At 39.5% G+C, this 20,398-nt stretch overlaps 1 protein-coding gene across 4 annotated transcripts in view; it reads right to left on the bottom strand.

Moving 5' to 3' along the window:
* The window catches only part of Znf385d (zinc finger protein 385D), a 408,525-nt gene extending 401,686 nt beyond the window's left edge, over positions 1-6,839 (bottom strand). For 2 of the 4 annotated variants that reach the window (XM_060391024.1, XM_060391023.1), the window contains exon 1: positions 6,386-6,839. Coding sequence is in view for 3 of the 4 variants with exons in the window: in XM_060391023.1 (XP_060247006.1) it covers positions 6,386-6,407 (22 nt within the window). In the remaining variant the exon portion in view is untranslated. The other 2 variants (XM_060391021.1, XM_060391022.1) reach the window with 2 other exon arrangements.
* Positions 6,840-20,398: the final 13,559 nt, after the last annotated feature.

The raw sequence follows: 20,398 nt of genomic DNA, 5'->3' as shown, positions 1-20,398 counted from the left end.
TCAAAATAGCAAAAATACAATAAAATAAAAACAGGTGTTTAACAAGATAATTCAGTGGTTAAGAGTGCTTGCTACTTTTGCAAAGGACCTGAGTTTGGTTCCCACCACCCATTTCAAGTGGCTTACAAGTTATCAGTTACTCCATCTTCAGGGGGTGAGACACTTCTGGCCTCCTCAGACACCTGCATTCTCAGAACTCTCTCTTCCCCTCCCAAGATGCACAAAGATTAAAATAAAATAAATCTAGGGATAAATAAGATAAATTATAACACCTTGCATTTTGGAAGCAAGAGAACTATTTCTTCTCAACCCAAAGTTCAAACTTTCACATAAGTACTGTCATTGAGTTGAGTTGTGGTAGAGACTATCCTTTCTCTCCACCCTCAATCCAGAACAACCAACACAGAGTTCTGAGAGATCAACCCTGAGCTCAGATTTGGCAGTCTTCATGCATTAAAAACTGTCAGCCGACCAACCCATCTGCATCCCTTTACCCTCCAACTCTTAGCAGATATAATGCTTTGGAACACATGGTATACCCTCTGCATTCGTCTATGATATATGGTGATACTGTTGCTGATTTCTTTTCTGACTTTGGCCATGCTATTTTTCTTCTGTCTCATCTTATAGAAACATGCTATTGCAAATGGGCCATATGGAGGAAACTGAGAGGTGAGTCAGGAATAGGGGCACTGGAGACTTTACACAGGAGAGTTTTCATGGCAATGTTATCCATGTTAAAGGCTGTGACACTCTGGACTCACATACAATGAGGACTGGCTCACTTCCAACTGCCTCATAACAGTTTGAATGCTGTGTCAGTGAGAAACGCCTTGCTATTTTCAACCCTAGCAATTTGTTTCAGGCGTGATCTCAGCCACTTTAAGTTTTGATATTTCTAGCCAGCTCTTTGGCTTTATTTTCTCTTAATGCCACCAATCATTTGTGAAATTCCGCTGAAAAACTAATCTTTGTAGGAAATGATACATAATGGTGTCCTTACAGACAGACAGACAAGGACTATGACTTTTGCCTTTTTATAACATGATTCTTAGAGTTTACTACAAATAGAAACACCGCCTTCTCAAGGTCAAAGAAGAAATGCATTTCTGCTCATACAAGCAAGGGAAACGTTAAGAATTTGCTTTATGATATGATTTTCAGGACTTAGAATGCATAGAATAATTGTTTGAGTTAAAAAGCAGCTAGGCTAAAACTGTACGCTAAATCTACTGTATTGATCAGCTCTTAATTGAAATTATTCAAATGATGCAAAAAGATTCAATAGCAATAATACAAAAGATACATTCAATAACATACAACAAGACACTGGGAGGGTTCCAGTGTTGCACATGTTTACGCTTGCGCTTGTGTGTGTGCACGTGCATGCGCGCACACACAGACATGGACACACATCTCTTAATCTTATCAGAAGAGGTCTCAATTACAAGAAGCCGGAGCAACATCTTTTGCAAAGGAAGACAGAAACCACTAATTTAAAATTTTCATTTGTTTTTCAGAACAACTTACCACCCACAAAAGGGTAACTTTGTAAGTCTTTCTTCATTATCTCATGAATTTGGGGATTTATTCCTTAGATAAACTCATCTCATTTCCATATAATTATAGCAACTAAGAATGGCCTTTAAGAAAAAGAAAAAGGAAAAAGGCAAGGGTAAAATGCAGAAAATATAAGGCTATGTTAAAGAATCTGGGTACTGTTACAATGACTAAATTTAGTTTTTTTTATATAATTTTTTATTTATTACAATTTGTTCACTTTGTATCCCAGCTGTAGCCCCACCCTCATACCTCCCAAACCCATCCTTCCCAAATTTAGGTTTTTAAAATGATAGCTTCGAATTAATTCTGAGGAAAACCAGCTTTAAGGAGAACTTGTTTGTAGGTCCCTTAGATTCAAGGTTCTTTCCAAGCCTCTTCCTGACAGCAGGTGTCAGTCACAGTCTCCATCCCTAGTTGCTAATATTGAATGGTGTGCCATGGTGATCCATTTGTAATAAGACATGAGAGTATGAAGTCAACATTTGAAGAGGGGAACTTGGATTTATCACTTCCTAAATTATTCTCTGTCCTTATTGTCTTCAGGGGAAATAAAAATATCTCTTGGGTAAATGGAAAGCCACTCCCAAACCTCATTTCTCATAATGGCTAGTTTACTGCAAAAGAAAAGGAGTTGCAAGCACAGAAAGGGATGCTTCTCTCTGCTGTCTACCGTTTTCTGCTCATCTCTTCCTCACTGCACAACTGCCTTTCCAACACCCTGAGTCAGAGGTGAAAAGGCAGAGTTAAACCACTGCCCAAGATGCAAACATTAAGGTAAACTGTTTTAAATATCCCAGGGAAAACAGTCCTTCCAAGGCTGAACATGCAGATATATTACAAGGAGAAGAGTGTTCTTTAGGCATTTTCTATCTACTTGTTGTATTAAAACTTGCCTGTGAAGCATTTTTGTATATGAAAGGCACATCATTATGCATTTTTCTTCCTTTCCTTAGTCATTTTAAAGGACACAGCCAATCTACAGTTAACATCAAGCTGAACTTGAACAGCTCAGTCACACTTTCTAAAATTTGCTTGTCCTTTCTCTGGGTTTAATTATTATACTATTTATAGTATCGTTTGCAGTGAGTGCTAACATTTGTCTCTCAGTTCTGCCTATTTGTTTCAGCTGCATCATTTTCTTTTATAGGAGTATTATCAAGGAGTAGGCCCCAACCACTTTTAGATGGCCTTTTTGCCGTATTTTCTATTTGGATGGCTCAGCTCTGCCAAACAGAAATTCCTAAGCACAATTACTCTCCTGGTTTCTCTCCTGACATATAAGGGCAAGGTGTGGCACCTTTGTGGTCAACTGAGGACAGTTTGTGTGGTTGGCATGTCCACTGTCAGTGATGACTCTCTAGCAAGAAAAAAAAAAATGAAATGGGGAAGGGAGATGATTCAGACATATGGTGCCCATAGCTAGAGACAGGGATGTACTACAAGCTGCTTCTGCTGAGTGACTGCAGTGATGCATTCACGCAAACAATCTGTACTTCATACCAGCACTCTTCAGCCCCACTGAGAACTGGCAACCCTCTCTATTGTACTGACCACCACCCTGGGAGTCAGTCAGACCCTCTCTTCATGGGTCTGAGGAGAAGTCTCCCAGGGGCCTGGCTTTCAGTACTGAATAAATATTAAGGTTTATCAATCCATGCCACATGTAATTTTTAACTTTGTAAAATCTTTATGGGGGCAGGAAGGTTACTTTCATAGTCTTTGTTATTTTCTCTTTGCTTTTACACTACATGCCACTGATTGGGTTGCTGACTGGGACTGTCCCTCTTCTGTCTCCTTTATGTTTCTCACATTTAACTACAATAATCAATGTGAAATTGATAGACTGACAGGAGCACCCAGAGTGACTGAACTGCAAACTCAAATCACCAAATAACAAGTGCAGATAATTGCTGAAAACCCACACTATAATCTCAACAGGACATGAAAGTGGGCTGTAAGGCATTAAAAGACTATCGGCACCACAGGTATGAGCAAACACATGTAGATAGGATCTGTGTTAAGGAGGAAATCATATACAGCTCACTCATTTTTATACGCAAACAATTCACCCAGCTGACCTTGCAGAGGTCCAGCTACTTAGTGCCCCAAGGGGAAGAAGATTAAAACAGGTAGGCCCAGCCAGCTTATCAGGAAAGGAGTCTTCACCTGCACTGGAGTGGGGTAACACCTTGCAAAACAGGTTATGTGTATGAGAAGGCGATAACCCACTTGTTTCTCAGTTCACTTCTTCACATAGTGTCACCATGCTCTTCATTGCTCCTACTACGGACACAAAGAGAAGACTTTTGACACCAGTATCCCATTGCATCAGAGAAGCCCAAGAATGAAGGTCTGTTTTCCTTTGTCCCTATTGGTCCTGGCTTGATAAGTCATTAGCAGTTCAAAATAGAAAGAAAAAATGAGTGTCAATAAATTTGCAAGTGAAAGCACTGTTTCTTTGTTTGTTTGTCTTTTTGTTTTTTGAGACAGGGTTGTAGCCCTGGCTGTTTTGGAACTCAGGCTTCCCTTGAACTCAGAGATCCATGTCTCTGACTCCTGAGTGCTGGGATTAAAGGCATAAACCTCCACTACATGGCTCTGAAAGAACTATTTTTAAACAACAAACAACCACTACAAAAACAAACACAAAAAACTCTCTGAAAGAGAAATATTTTAGATCTATACACATATGCACATAAACATACACACATGTGCACATGCATGCAGACACACGTTAGCCTGCTATGGCAATGAATGATGCTAAATTATCCTCATTTTATGATGTATGTATGTGTGTATGTGTGTATGTAGCTCTAGCATCAGGAGATTTTCATAGAAGCAGTTTGGCTTCAAGGGTTCAGTAAGAGGCTGCATAGCCTAACTTGCCAAAATCCTACATTCTTGATATACACATTACTTCCTGCAAGAATGTAAAACCATTTCTAAACACTGGAATGACAGTAGGGATGATGGTAAAACAGAACTATGTTCAGGACCCCAAAGGCAACTTTAGCCTGGCTTTACCAAAACTGCAGTTTCAGCTGAAATAAGTAAGACATTACATTTCAATTCATTCTATTAAAAGCTTACATTACACAATGAAACTAATTGCCTGTAGATCTGCCCGATTTCCAAAACAACTGGGTTGGCACACAGTTAACAATATGAGCTAGCTTAGTGAGCATTTCTTCAGTCACCACATCACAGTTCAGCACAGCAAGGACAGCCTCTGACCCTGACTCTGAGACTCCTCATGTTTCCTCTGGTCAGTCCTACTTCAAAATCCACCAGTCATTTTTTTAAGACCCCAAAACCAAAACTAAAATGATAACATTCTTCTATATTCATGAACCTCATTATAGATGCTGAAATTTAACTATGTTCAGAAGATGCATTTTCTTCACAAGTTTCTTCATTTATCAAAAAATGCACACATGATGAATCCTGTTCTATTCATTGCTAATAAGCAAGCATGTCCCTTCCAGCTACCCACTGGAAAAGTGCTTCTAAAGTCTGGATTCTGTTTGAATTGGACTATGGAATCAGGATCTTTTCTTTCAAATCAATTCTGGCTCATTTAGGCGTTCTTTCTAATATGACACAAATTATAGGGCAATCAAAGCTGCTGTCAAGACAACTAAGGGCATTAAGCTTTTGCAACTTGGGTTCCTTGAACATGTTCTTAAATGTTTCAAAAGGCTCCAAAAAACAAGACAAAGCAAAGCAAATAATATACACGGAAATACTGCCCAGCAAAGTAATAGTGCCCCATCCGCACATACCAAAATTTCACTTAAAGGAAAACTATTGATTTTTTACTTAGAGCAAACCGCCGAATCACCCATTGCTTGAGTCTGCAGTGTACAACAGTACCCCCCAGCCCCACTCCAGTTGCTCTCACAAACCTTTTAGTATTAGAAAGATGCTGTTAAATGATGACACCGGCTGGGACTTAGAGAAGGAAAGCATAACTCCGGGGAGGAGGAAAGGCTCCTCAGTCTTATTCCTTGGTTTCTTGCTCACAAGTGAAGGGCTCTGACTTCCCTTAGATATAAGCTTCTCTGCTGCGGCTTTGCAGAGCAAAGGTACAACTCAGCTCCCAGCCTGCTCAGTGCTCAGCCCGAGCCCACATCTAAGCATCTACATGCTTTCTGCAAAGGCAGGCAGCTCAGCTGAAAACCTCAGGGAGCATTCCACCGCAGCCCCAAACTAAACCGCACACATATTTAACAGCCCCGTGACCTCCGGAAGGTTTAAAGTAATAAGCATTTGGTGCCATCCTCTCCTAGCCTGAAGTAACGAGCTGGGAAGGACTGCTTGCTCGCTGGACAATGCTTCCCTTTCCTGCCTCTTAAATAGAAAAAATCCCAGTCCTTAAGGAAGCATACGTTCTTGTTGACTGAGCTCTCAGGACATCAGCCGTGTGGGAACTTTGTCTGGCATTCCATTAAGTTAGCCTATGACTTCCCAAGCTGCACCACTTCTCTTTCACCTAGCTAAATGAACCAACTTCGTGCCCACAAGTCAAAGCAAAGTTTACCCACCCCACCCTCACCTCTTCTTTTCCAGCTTACCTCGGTGCACATTGATTACCAGCCCCAAAGATGGCACAAAGGAAGCTTTTAATACCGCACTAGCGGGTCCGCCAGTCGCCAACTGGAGGTAGGTTTGATGTAAATATTCTAGCAGCGTAAAGATTAAAAAACAAAAAAACAAAACAAACGCACACACAAACAAAAAACAAACAAACAAAAACGTTTGCTTGCTTGATGGAGAGCTGCCTAGCACACCCCAGAATTGCATCATCAGAGTGAACACTCACCAAAATACATTATTTTTCTCATTAATCAACCAGCTGGAACCCCACTGTGGCGTCTTCAGCCTCCGCTCGCACCCAGGGCTGGCACGCCGAGCAGAACCGAGGCATAGTACGGTCAGTGTAAATGTTTCCAGCGTGGCGAGCAGCAGCGCGAAGCGTGCCTCCTCCCCGGCGGCAGGGAGAGCGGCGCTGTGCAGGCTCCCTGTGCAGGCTCCAGTCTGCCCGGCTATGATTCCCCTCGCCTGGAGCGTGTGCTCCGGCCGCGCGCGCCACTGCCCATCCTTACTGTAACACGACTCCTCCTTGCGATGTCCTTGCCGCTCTGGTGACATCAGGACTTCCCGGGAGTACTACAAACACAACCCCCACAGCTACCCCACTGCATCCCAGCCCTCCTAGCAACCGCCCCAGGAGAGGATCTGTTGATGGCCTGCCAGGACCAACCAAGGCTCTGGGAAGCTTAAACCAACCCAGAGACCTGGGTGTGGGCGGAGTGAGGGGGTACGGAGGCTGGCTTAAAGAGAAGGGTCTCTTGTGCACCAGGAGCCACGCAGGGGAAATTTAGCCCAGATGCAGAGCAGGTAAACCTGGCTTAGGCGAATTCTGCCATCAACATGTAATTAGACATACTTTTATCTCGCCCTCCTGAGAGTACTATCACTCTCATCAAAATTCAGCCTGAGAGGATGTTAAGCAGGTACGCTCTGGTTCTGAGCTTGAGGGCTAGTAGTCAGGGTACTCTTACTAGAGTAGTGTGATAATCATCACAAAAAAATCTGGTGAGGAGTGACTTTTCTATCTTTTTTCTTGGTTCAGATTGATAGATGGAAAAATGTGATTAAAAAGTTTCCTTCTACTGTGGCACACAGCACCCCTCCCTTAGCAGATAGTGGAAGGTACGCTGGGGTGGAAAAGGTCTTTGACCCTCTGAAGAGAGAAACATTAAGAAGGAAACGACAAAGATTAGGTTATAATTTAAGACTGGTCATTGATATTTAATACACATACACTAAATTTGAGATGGACAGCCAAGAAAGGCACTGCCTCGCAAAATCTGTCTCCTCCCACGGTGGAATGAATTGCAGTGCTTACTCTACACAGAAAAGAGTGTTAGAAAGAAATCCTTCAGAGCTGGGTGATTAATGTTTAAATGCTCAGGGTGAAAAATAAACCCACTAGTTAGCTCCCTTTTCCCACTGTTGGACCCTGTTTCCCACTGGAGTCTTTGAACTTGAAATTCATTTCTCAAAAACTATAGAAGAAAGCAGTGAAGATTAAAAACAATGCAGCTTCCTCGGGAGGAAGCAAGTTTGTGTGTGTGTGTTAAATCTGAGCCTTTAGACATTATGTTAGCAAATAGCTCCACTGTCTAATATTAAAATATTCAGCAGTGTTTTCTTTCAGAACTCTGCATCTGGTGTACTCTACACATTGAGCCTAGGGAGCAAAGGACTTCACAGCTACATCTTTCTGTGCAGTGTTGTACAAGCTTACCCCTTCCTTAGTGCAATGCTTTCACACTGAAATATAAGAAACTAGGTAAAAAAAAAAAATCAGATTGTCAGGTGTCTTAAAAAAAATCTAGCCCTCCTTTTTACCCCCATTACAGCCCCTACTTTCTCCTCACCTCCTCTTCTTGTTATTTGTGTATTGCTTGAGACAGTGTTTCACTGTGTAGCCTGGGCTTTCAAAGTTCTGAGATCACAGATGAGAAGTGCTCTGCCCAGCTAGTCCTGTCCTTGTGGAAGTACCACTCATTTAAAGTCATTGGAGGAGATCAGCTTAAACATTAAATTTATGATTTTACAACTTTCTGAAATTAAAAATAAGAACAATATTACAGGCCAAACAGAGGACAGATGGAAAGCATCCAAAGTGCAGTAGATGGCCAGCCCTTCCCAGAGTCAAGAGAACCATTGGCAGCATAGCCTATTCAAGTAACCCATGAACTGCCACCTCACCCCATGCTCAGGTTAGAGGGCACTGTGGTTTAATATTAGAGGTTTGGGTCCACTTGAGTCCTTTAGTTGGAAGATGCAAGCATGGTGAGTTAAGAAAGACTATGTACAATTTTCCAAGGAAACATCAGATTGATTTCCAAAGTGGTTGTACAAGTTTGCACTCTGACCAGCAATGGAGGAGTGTTTCCTTTGTTCCACATCCTGGCCAGCATGTGTTGAATTTTTGATCTTAGCCATTCTGATGGGTGTAAGATAGAATCTCAGAGTGGTTTGGATTTGTGTTTTCCTGATGACTAAGGACATTGAACACTTCTTTAAGAGCTTCTTGGCCATTAGAGAGTTCTCTGTTGAGAATTCCTGGTTTAGCTATGTATCCTATTTTTTATTTGGGTTACTTTTTTGTTGGTCCTTAATTCCTTAAGATCTTTATAGTTTAGATATTGGTCCTCTATCAGATGTAGGACTGGTGAAATTCTTTTTCCAATTTGTACGTTGCCCTTTTGTCCTATTGAAGGTATTCTTTGCCTTACAGAAGATTTTAAGTTTCAGGAGGTCCCATTTACCATTTGTTGCTCCTAGTTTCTCAGAAAATTGGGACTTGTTCTACCTCAAAACTCAGCCATACCACAAAATATGCTTCACCAAGTCACATGGACATTTGCTCAACTATGTTTATAACATCTTTATTTGTAATAGCCAGAAACTGGACACAGTCCAGATATCTCTCAACTGAAAAACGGATAAAGAAACTGGTATATTAACACGATGGAGTGCTACTCAGCTATTAAAAATAAGGAAATCATGAAATGTGCAGGTAAATGATGGAGGTAGAAAAGATCACCCCGAGTGAGGTAACCCAGACCCAGAAGGACATACATGGTATGTACTCACTCATAAATGTATATTAGCCATATAGTTCAGGATAACCATGTTACAGCATTCAATCCCCAAAATACCAATTAACAAGGAGAGTTCAAAGGAAGATACTTGAATCCCACTAAGAAGGGGAAGTAAAATAGACATCAAAAACATTGAAAGTGAAAGGAGAGAGGGTAATGTGTGAGAGACAGGGTGGAGTGGAGAAGGGAGTAATCAGATGAAGAGACAGCAGGGATAGGAGTTGAGAGGACTAGGAGAAAGAAGGGAAATTGGTATTGAAGCATCTCTGGGACAATCTGCAGAACTATGATGGGGGAGGCTCCTGGAAAGATATGGGGGTTCCCTTATCTGAGACTCCTAGCAGGTGGGGTATGCTGAGACTGAAGGGGCCACAACCTGTAACCAGGAAGGACTTCTAGTAGAAAAAAGAAGACACCAACCCACCCACAAAATTTGTTCTGCCTACAAGATGTGTAGAGATAAAAGATGAAACATAGATTGAGGGAATGGCCAACCAATGACAGGCACAACTTGAGACCCACCACCAATGAAAGACCCAACCCCTGACACTATTAACTTAGAATAACTGTTGTCTGAGAAGCTTTATCCAGCAAATAATGTAAACAGAACAGGGACCCACAGACAAACTCAGTGAGTATTATGGAAGACTGAGGGGAAGGATTAAAGGATTAAAGGAGCTAGAGGAGTCAAGGATACCACAAAAAGACCTACAGAAATTGTGGTACATTTACACAATGGAATATTACTCAGCAAGTAAAAACAAGGAAATAATGAAATTTTCACGCAAATGGTGGGATCTAGAAGAGATCATCTTGAGTGAGGTAACCCAGAAGCAGACAGACACACATGGTATATACTCATTCATAAGTGATTATTAGACATATAAGATAAACATACTAAAATCTGTACACCTGAAGAAGCTAAAGAACAAGGAGGACCCTGGGGAACATACGCAATCTTCATTCAGAAGGGCAAAAGTGATAGACATCGAAAGTAGAAAACAGGGAACAAGACAGGAACCTACAACAGATGGCCTCTGAAAGATTCTGTTGATCGAGGTACTGAAGCAGATGCTGAGACACAGCCAAACTTTGGGCAGAGTTAAAGTAATTTCAATGAAGAAGGGAGAGATAGAAAGAGATGGAGGGGACAGGATCTCCACAATAAGACCAACAGAGCCAAAAAACTGCACCCTAGGTTCCCTGCAGAGACTGATACTCTAACCAAGGACCATGCAAGGAGAGGACCAAAAACCCCGGCTCAAATGTTGCCCATAGACTCAGTCTCCAAGTGGATTCCCTAGGAAGTTGAACAGGGCTGTCTCTGGCATGAACTCAGTGGTTGGCTCTTTGATGACCTCTCCATAGGGGGTGCAGCCTTGCCATGCCACAGAGGAAGACAATTGGACAGTCCTGATGAGACCTGATAGGCTAGGGTCAGATAGAAAGTGAGGAGCTCCTCCCCTATTAGTGGACTATGGGAGGGGCACAGAGGGAGAAGAGGGGGAGAGGAGATTAGGGAAGGGCCACAGCCGAGATACAAATTAAATAAATCGTGATAAATACTAATAATTAATAAAAGTATTAATTGTGTGTGTGTGTTTGTGAGTGTGTGTGTATACATGTGTGTCTATGCCTATGGAGGCCAAAGACATCAGATCTCTTGGAGTTGGATTTATGTAAGGTTGTGAGCATCCTTATGTGGTACTATGAATTGAACTCAGGTTCTCTGGAAGAGTAATGATTCCCTTAACCACCGAACACATTTTCAGCTCAATATGCTGCTATTAAAAAAAATTATTTTAGAGTGACAACATTCAAATGAATCCATAGTTGGCACTGGCTCCTTTTGGGTTGCAAACGTCAGTTGTGCCTTAGATACTTCCTGGTGTCATTTTCATAGAATGATCCAGTAAGGAAAGAACTGGTTTAAGCCTCTGAGGTTTGCTCTCAGAGCTTGGGTGTGAGGGGAATCGGGTCAACTCCTTTGAGACTAACTGAACAGTAATATATCTTTTCCTATTAAAACAAAAATAATGACCCCAAATGAGAAAAATACTTTAGATTGAAGCACTGTGGGTATGTGAGATTTTTCCCTTCACTCCCATATGCAGATGGCTGCCAGCCTTAATCCCTCACATCCCTCAAGTCAACATCACAGGGTCACCTGACAGTCACTCCCCACTTGACAGACTTACAGAATTCCTTCCTCTCTTGGCTTTTCCTAACATCTCTCTCCTCTTCTCCACAGCAATTATTATGTGACACACTAATTTAGACATCTGTTCATTTTGACATCTCATTTCATATAATTTCAACATGGGCAGTGATTTTCATCCATTCAGAGGCATGTTCCCATGCCTTACAGTGCCTGTCACATATTGTTATTCAAGAAATACTTTTGAGAAATGAGTGAATGAACACACTAGGTACAGCTGTACTCTGTGTAAAATATCAGAAAATTGTAAGTGCCTGCAGTCAGTTCTTTGGGGCTGATGGTGTTTTATGCAAAGCATTTTCACAAATCGAATTTCTCCATGCTTAGCAGCAGCTGTTCTTACATTCCATACAATAGAAATGGCAGGTGGTATCACAGACCACAGTTTGTGAGTTTGTTTGTCCATTCAAATTCTTACAGCTGCATGCAGCAGTAATTTAGAAATGAGTTAGCTTCTGCCTCCTGTTACCTTTCTCTGACCTTAGGCTTAACTTGTTCTTATCTCTTGTCCTCATAGAAGCAATAAAACCTCATCCAATATTGCTGACTCCAGGATTGCCAAATCACAGTTTCAGACAGGAGGAGCATTATTATCTACTTAACAATGATATGATTGTGGTGCTCCATTGCTAAGTCTACTTCCTTTGTCTACTTCATCTACAATGGTGGATAAGGCCTTTCCTCACCAAGGCTTTATTCACTCTCGATTTCTAAGTGAATTATACTGTACATCGTTCACTCCAGCTTGCATTCTACCTTCATCCCTGCTCCAGTGCTTGAACATTCAGTGGGAATTAACCTTGTCTGTCAAGCAAAAGAAAAGAGAGATACTTTATATCACCAAAATCTAGCAAATTAGTCATCTAATGAATGATTATCTATTAATTCAATATTTTTAGTACACTAAATGTGTTCTTAATGCCTATTACATTCCAAACATTGTTCTGGATAAAGAACACAGGAGAAAATGCAAAAGTAAAAAGGTTCTGTCTCATGGGAACTAGGAAAAACAACATGACCAATATGATGGAGCCAGCGAGAGGCTTAATATTATCCATCAGTTGGAGTCAAATAGTTTGTCACACAAGTAAAGGATAGGCAGCATTATCCTTTGAGCCTGGCTTCCATTAAAATGATGATGACACTAGTAAGCAGAGTTTCTGCTTCAACTCATGCCTTTAGTTCCTGCCTTGTCTTTCCTTGATAAGCTCTGACCTGGATGATGAAATAAACCCTTACTCCTTAACTTACTTTTGTTTAGTGTTTATTATAGCACCAGAAAGCAAACTAGAGCAGATGGTGTGTATTTGAAATAATTATCTGAAACACTCTCGGGTTCACTGTGGTTGATGTGTGTGGAGTACTAAAGGAATTAGAACAGATACCAGATGAGCAGTTAGAAAGTCTATGAAATAATTGAGTAAGAAAGGGAGGCCTGGCCAGGGTAAGAATAGTGAAATGTTGTAATGTGGCTATATTATATGTAGATGGCAAAATGGTTTAAAAGAATTTCTCAACTGCTTTTTGGGTAACCAATGAAAGAGAAAATAGAAGTGACACAATATTAAAATGGTGATCGTAGGACAATTGAAAAAAAGATAATAAGCACAAAAAGGAGACACAAACACTTGGAGGGGAGCTGGGGGTGGTCAGTGGTCAGCGAGGGCCATACTGAGTCTGAGATCCTTGCACTATAAATAAATGACCCTAGTCTTGAGCAGTTCAGCTATGAGGCTCCTGAGTTCCGAAGAAATATGCTGCCTTTGTTGTTATTTGTAGATCATCATTTTTGTAGATGGCAATGAAGTTCAAGAATCTGGAACCAGGACATTTTAAGATCATGAGCACATGTTTGTGGGAATTTGTTACTGAGTATTTGCTAAAAGCATAACAACTTGTTGGAAGAATATTTGTTTATATGAATGGCATGTGATGGGAGGCTATTTATTTTAAACCTGAGCATACCTCTAATAGTCTGTCATCTAAAGTCAAAACAGCTTGAAAAGCGTGGAAATAATTTGTCTATATGAGAACAATGGCTGAGTTCCATTAATCTATGTAGTGTTTTAATCAGAATTGTTTAGATTGTGTAGACAGTGTAACAAACTCATAAATCATTTTTATTTTCAGATTCTCTCTTGACACTCTTATGGAAATTAAATGCCTGAGGACTTTAATCTAAAAAATTAATCATCTATAAAAAGATGTGCTAGCATTGTGATAAGAATAAAAATCCTATAAATAACATATTTCCCAATTATACTTTCTTCTTATATGTGTACCCATGTCTCCTGATATCAAGTTAATAGGGAATTCTTTGTATTTCTCATTATTAACAATGGGGGTCCTTTTAGAATTCTTACCTTGTTGTGGTATAGGAATGTTTTATTAATTCCAAAATTATTACCAAGTGCCCATGTGCTAAAATTATCCTAGATTCTGAAGGTTCATGAATGAACTTATAGCATCTCTATATCCACAGGTTTCTATATTTCAGAGAATCCAGTAGGGTATGGATTTCTCCATTTCTTACACAGGACAAGACTCAAAAACCTTCATTAGTTCATCTATTTATCGAACGTTTTTTATTGCTTCTTTCTCAGTACCCTAGACACAGAGCCTCGACATGTTTATCACAATAAAAAATGTAGGAAAATTCCATAGGTATGTCTATTGAGGGAGCCTTCTATATGTAGATTATAGTTTCTTCTGACACTGCTGAAGATATAAAGTTAGAGAAGACCTGCCTGGTATATGGAAGCACAGATGGTAGCACATTCTATAAATGATATGAATTTCTGCCTACATACTCATACAAACCTGTGATTAAGTTTACTTCTAGAATTAGGTAAAGAGAGCCATTTATTAATAGAATTATTATAACAATATGCTTTCATTGAACTGTTTTCTGTTGCCAATAGCTTAATACCACAGGCAGAGGAACTAACGAAAAGTATAGGAGTGTAGTACAGTATCAGGGTATATGTTTTGAATTAACAAGGACCTAGACTCAAGAACAGGAGAGAGAGTCAGGGGTGGGAAAAGAATGGAGGAAGGAAGAAGCTGAGAAAGGAATGAAAGAAAGAAGGAAGGAAGGAATGGAGAAAGAGAGGGAGGGAGGAAGGAAGGAAGGAAGGAAGGAAGGAAGGAAGGAAGGAAGGAGGAAGGGAATTGGCTTATTTGACTGATGAATATGGAGCTTCAAAGTCAAGGAGTTTTATCTTGTGAAGGTCTTCTGCTGGGCAGAGTCCTGAAATGGCAGAAAAGTTCACATAGAAATAGATAGTGTACAAGCACGTGTGCGTGTGTGTGTGTATGTGTCCACATACACACGCGTGCACTCTTGTGCATGTCTTCTGATCTCTTGCTTTCTATTGAAACACTAAGAGGATTCAATCTTTATTAAATCACCAATTTTTAATTGTCTTCCAAAGACTCTGTTTTGATGCCATATTTGAATTGTTTATACTTTTTAAATATATCAGGATAGGAATGAAATTTCAATACTTAAAAACTTGGCAGACAACCTCCAGCCATATCCAACTAAAGTGATACTGCAATAAAAATCTGCACTTAAACCAGATCCAATCTAAAACCACCAATTATCAAAAAATATGAATATGAAGTACCAATTGTAATAGTGTGTACTTTGGGTGATGGTGGGGGAAGTGTCAACATTATTAAGTAAAGTTTACAGGAGCACAAGCAAAATGACATCACAATTGATCTGACAAGTAAGACATACTAAGAGATAAGGCATTACTAATAGAAAAAGAGCATCTACAGTGTGAATATACCAAGCAAAAAGATAATTCTTCCCTCAAGCGGGATAGAATAAGATAGCACATGCTTTAATCATGCTACACAGAATGGTATGCAACTTACAACTTGGAAGTTACTTCTTATTTGAGTTAATGTGCCCAAATAACTGGAAAAATGATTTAAGGAAAGACTAAGTTTGGTTCGTGATTTCAGGGTATTTCTGTCTATTAAGGTGGAAAAGCACAGACATAGCAGAAGGACATTAGACTGTGATGGTAGTAGCATGAGGCAGAGTAGCTGTTAACATCTTAGAGAACCAGTGTGGTGGTTTAAATAAGAATGATTCCCATGGCCTCATATATTTCAATGTTTGGTCCCCAGCTGATGAAACTGTTTAAGAGGAATTAGCATGTGTGACCTTGTTGAAGGATGTGTGTCACTGGTGGTTTCAAAAGCCTGTGCAAGGCCCAGTTACCTAACACACTCTCTCTCTAGACCATGGTTGTATCTCAGGTTGTAATTTCACAACTACTGCTTAAGTTCCTTGTCTGCCTGCCTGCTACCGGGCTTTCTGCCATGATAATCATGGTCTTGCCTATCCTCTGGAACCATAAGTCTGAAACTAATTTTTTTTTTCAAATAAGTTCTCTTGGTCGTAGTGTTTTATCAGCCAATAGAAAAGCAACTAATATAACCAGAAACTGTATATTGAGACCCAAAGTAGGGCCAGGCTCTTACTTTGAAATTCTGGCCCCCTGTGAGACAGCTCTTCCAGCCATAGATGGGGATAAGCTTATAAGTGACATTACACAGTCAAATCCTAACACATGGAAGATGACTCTACTAACTTCCAAGCATGCCTCTTTCTCCTATTCCCTTTTTTCTGTCTAGGTGCTTTTGGATTCAGTGATCCTCCAACTCCAAGGAATTTGTTTACTAAGATGTGTCCTCAAAGGCACAAACCTCTTATAGATCTTTGTGTAACTTAAATGTAATACCTAGCAGCTTGTACTTCAGTAGTCAGTTCAATTTTTAACAGCCCTCAGTAGGATGACAATTCTTTGGAGTAGATAAAATATGTTAGATACACATTAGTTCTTCGAATATTTTAGCATTGCAGAAAGCATAGCAGAAATGTGTCCCCAGGAAATAGCATATTGGGTTAGTGACTTGAACATGCCAAGGACACCAGATCCCATTTCTGATTTAGGAAGCAACAACCCTGCTGTGGAATGTGACAATGGCCTGTAAGAAGAGCCTTCAAGAGCTATTGCTATTGGTGGTAGTTAAAGAAGCCCCAGACTTAAGGAAAGGATAGCTAGTATTGTCACAGCTTTCTAACTCATACGAAAGAGATTTAAAATATTGTGGCTTGAGTAGATTGAAAGTCAAATACGGAAAACAAGTTGCAGAGGCTGAAATAGAGCAGTTAGGAAGGGGAGGACTAAGGGAAAGTTTGTGGGCTTCATAGAGGCTTTCCCAGGGGACTTCTTGATCCTGGATTTGTCTTGATTAATTGTTCTAATTCTCTTATACTAAGAAGTAAATTCTCCTTCTGGCCATTCTCAAGACATCTTCTCTTGCATATCTTTTTTTCCTTTCCTAACCCAAAACCCTCAAGAACATTGTGTACATCTGTATCTAGGTTTTATGTGTTGGACTCTAGCCATTCTTCCTACATTTGTAGACACTCTTTCCCAAAAAATAATAGCCATTGTACCTTGAAGTTAACAGCCTGAGGACACCTAGTTTTGCTTTTACTTACAGAAAATCAAATTATTATGAATCTCATCATTACTGTCAAAATATATATGTCAGGTATCCCATCCTAATCTAGGGTAACATATGCGCTACTGTTCTACCAAATGTATCTAGTCCTCCCTCTACTTTTTATTTGTTTATTTTTCTTTTTATTATTTTTTTATTTATATAGTGTGTGTTAGCATGTGTGTACATACATGCATGTATTCACAGACATGTCATGGTGCAAGTGGAGGTCAAAGAACGATATGTTAGAGTCCAGTCTCCTCTTCTACCATGTGGAACCTGGGGTTAGAATGCAGGTTCTCAGAAGGGTTGGCTTTGAACTTGTAACCTTCTTGTTTCATATTTATATATAGCTCACATTACAGTTTTGTACTACCATATCCAGCTTTGTTGTCTCTGATATCCAAAACAACAACAAAGCAAATGTGACAAACATGGTGATTTTATTCTCTGGGATGTGTGTGTAAGGACTTAGAAGATGGTATGATGGGTTGGAGGCAATCCTGGGAAGAGTAAGAGCCATGCCCTGACACAAATTGTTGCAGGGCAGAAGAAACTGACAAAGGACAAATGTAACAAAGGTGAGGTTATATACTATGGGTGTATGAAAGCAAAGGCATTCAGAATTTTAAAGAGAAGATTCCTTAAAAGATCTTCAAGAAAAGTAATGTTGAAGATGATAATTTGGAGGCCATGATTTGGGTGTGACTGCTTCTTCCATGTGAAAGAATTAGGATTTTATTTGACATATAATATAGAAAGGGTTTGCTGAATGAATGCATGGATGAACTTCAAAGCTTCTTCATGAACAGAATGTATTTTAATACCTCTGAAGACATTTGGTGACACAATAACATGAGTTAATATATCTTGCGTACCAGGCTGGAAGATATTGTACACCCCATAGGTTTCCAATTTTTCTTAAAATCAAATTCACCTATGGTTTGTGGACAGCTATTTGAGAATCAGCTCTATCCCCAGTTCCACAGCAAATGTGTGTTCAAGCAAAATGGAAGAAATAAACAACATTATATTAAATTTTGTTTGCCTTGAAAATAAGGGGAAAAATCTTTCAAGATAAATTTTGTAAAGCTTTGTAAGTCTGACATTTTCTTTTTAACATATAATGTGATAGTACAAAGGGAGGGAGGAAAAACAAAGATCCTACACACCCTGATGTTGTAAGAATTTGAAATAACTGAAACTGTTTACAGGTGTGTGTAATTCTGAGCCTCTAGTGAAGTAGAGTATGTGGAAATTTGTTTAGTTCCCTCTGTCAAAATGTTTAAAATACATAAAATGAAGGTGCAACTAGAAATAACGCATTACACTCTGCACATCGTCTTAGTTATATTTAAATCTCATTTTGATTTTGCTAAAACACAGGAATAATTATTTCATAGATGCAATGACTGGACATAATTTTTACTGCAACCCCGGGTTGATAAATGTCTCTCTCAGTCTGATGAGATGGGCAAGAGGTTAGCAAAGGGCTTATGGGGATTTGATATCTATATTACAAAATAAAATAATTTGAAATAACTCAAAGATAAAAAATAGGGAGCCTAAACATAGCTAAAATCTTATGCAAAGGACCAGAATTAAAATCAACATGGTGAAAACAGTCAAGTGGTGTCCAAGAAGAGGCATGGACCAAATTCCTTTCCACACCTTGAGTCTCTGGAACCTCACTTCCCTATATCTCTGGATTTGTGTTTTTCTCAACTTGGGTCAGAAAACCTTTTTCTGTGAATTGGATAATGATTAATGAAGAAGTTCACATCTGGTCAAAGTACCAAGTAACTGTGACTGAAAAGCTGAGGATGAAGCATCTATAGCAACCTCCTCCAATCAGAAACTCAGGAAACATCATGGAAGAGTAGTGGAAGAGCTGAGAGATGAAGAGGAGAACTGTGAGATGCAGTCTTCTGGACATAGCAGCTCATAGCATCCATGGTTACCTGCACAGGACCTGTATAATATCAAGACAGTCAAAGCTTCAGTACAGACTGGGAAGGGCTCTGAGGGTCAAACCCTGTCAAAGGAGATATTGTCAGTTGGTGGTTACTGAGGGAGGGAGATTCTCTTTCTTTCTTTCTTTCTTTCTTTCTTTCTTTCTTTCTTTCTTTCTTTCTTTTTCTTTCTTTCTTCTTTTTTTGTTATTATTAATCTCAGTCAACTCGTCATTGTGTGAGCTTTTTTTTAAAAAAAAAAAACTTTTAATAATTACACTTTATTCACTTTGTATCCCCCCATTACTCTTTCCTCCTCCCCTCCTAATCCCACTTTTCCTCCCTTTGGGGAGGGGCATGCTGTTGTAAATAGCCTCACACCTTTTCACTTATGAGCAGCACTGATTGAATCAAGTTGGTTAGGTATTAGTACCTACAATAGGAAAACGTGAGGTTGGCAGAAAAAGAGGTGCAGAACTCCAGGAGGAATTGGTGGGAGATAGTTGTAGGTGTATATGACCAAAATATTACATAAATGCACAAAATGTCTAAAGCATAAATAAAAGTATTATTTTTAAAAATAAGAGGCAAAAAATGTGATAAAGATTCCACACACCATACATATTGGAGGCAGCCTTGATCCCAAAGATGTGTGAAGCTTCAGATTGTTTTCAGAAAAGCTATGTGTCTCATAATTATAGATTCAAAATTCAGAATACCTAACTCCTAAACTTTCCATGAAAATTGCTATCATACCACTATGTGACAGCAGGAATATGCAATAGTGTCAGAATCTCTGCTACCAGGGTTTCAGTTTTCATGTCACATGCTGACACACAAGAATTGGAAACAATCATGATAACAATAATTTTGCATGGTAGGTCTTGTCTAATAATGACTCACCTATTTTACTAGTTTTGGAGTAAGTCAGACTTTTAGCTGTCATGAACTGATCACTAAATATGAGGATAAAACCTGAGCAACAACTGCCTGACAATTAATTCCGTTCAGCTCCCTAAGAAAAGAACAAAGTCAAACCCCAGATTGCACTGGATTCTAAGCCATACATATTGACACAGAAATTCATTAAAAGATGTGAAGGTGTAATTGTGATGAAAATGTAAACATCCATGATGCCCAAGTTTACTTCTTTGTCAATAGCCTGTTTCCTTCTAGGATGTTCCTGTATCATTCTGCCATGTCATAGAGAAGCTTTTTGTGAGACCCTCAAGCTCTAAGAAATACCCTTAAACTGGGATTGTTTATAGTCATCTTGAGTAGGTAAAGTCTCAGAATCCCACAATGGGCAGCAATATGATACTTCTTCTCAACATTCATGAGTGAAGGACTTTCTAATCACAATACTATTTTTACAAAGAAAGCTGTGTAGTTTCTGTTTATTTATTTTAGAAATGTAAAAATAGTAAGTTTTAAAAAAAACCTGTATGTTTTCCTAG

This window comes from Meriones unguiculatus, chromosome 9 (assembly GCF_030254825.1).
Source record: "Meriones unguiculatus strain TT.TT164.6M chromosome 9, Bangor_MerUng_6.1, whole genome shotgun sequence".
NCBI lineage: Eukaryota > Metazoa > Chordata > Mammalia > Rodentia > Muridae > Meriones > Meriones unguiculatus.
The sequence above is the reverse complement of the archived record's forward strand: the minus strand, read 5'-3'. Positions and strand labels throughout refer to the sequence as shown.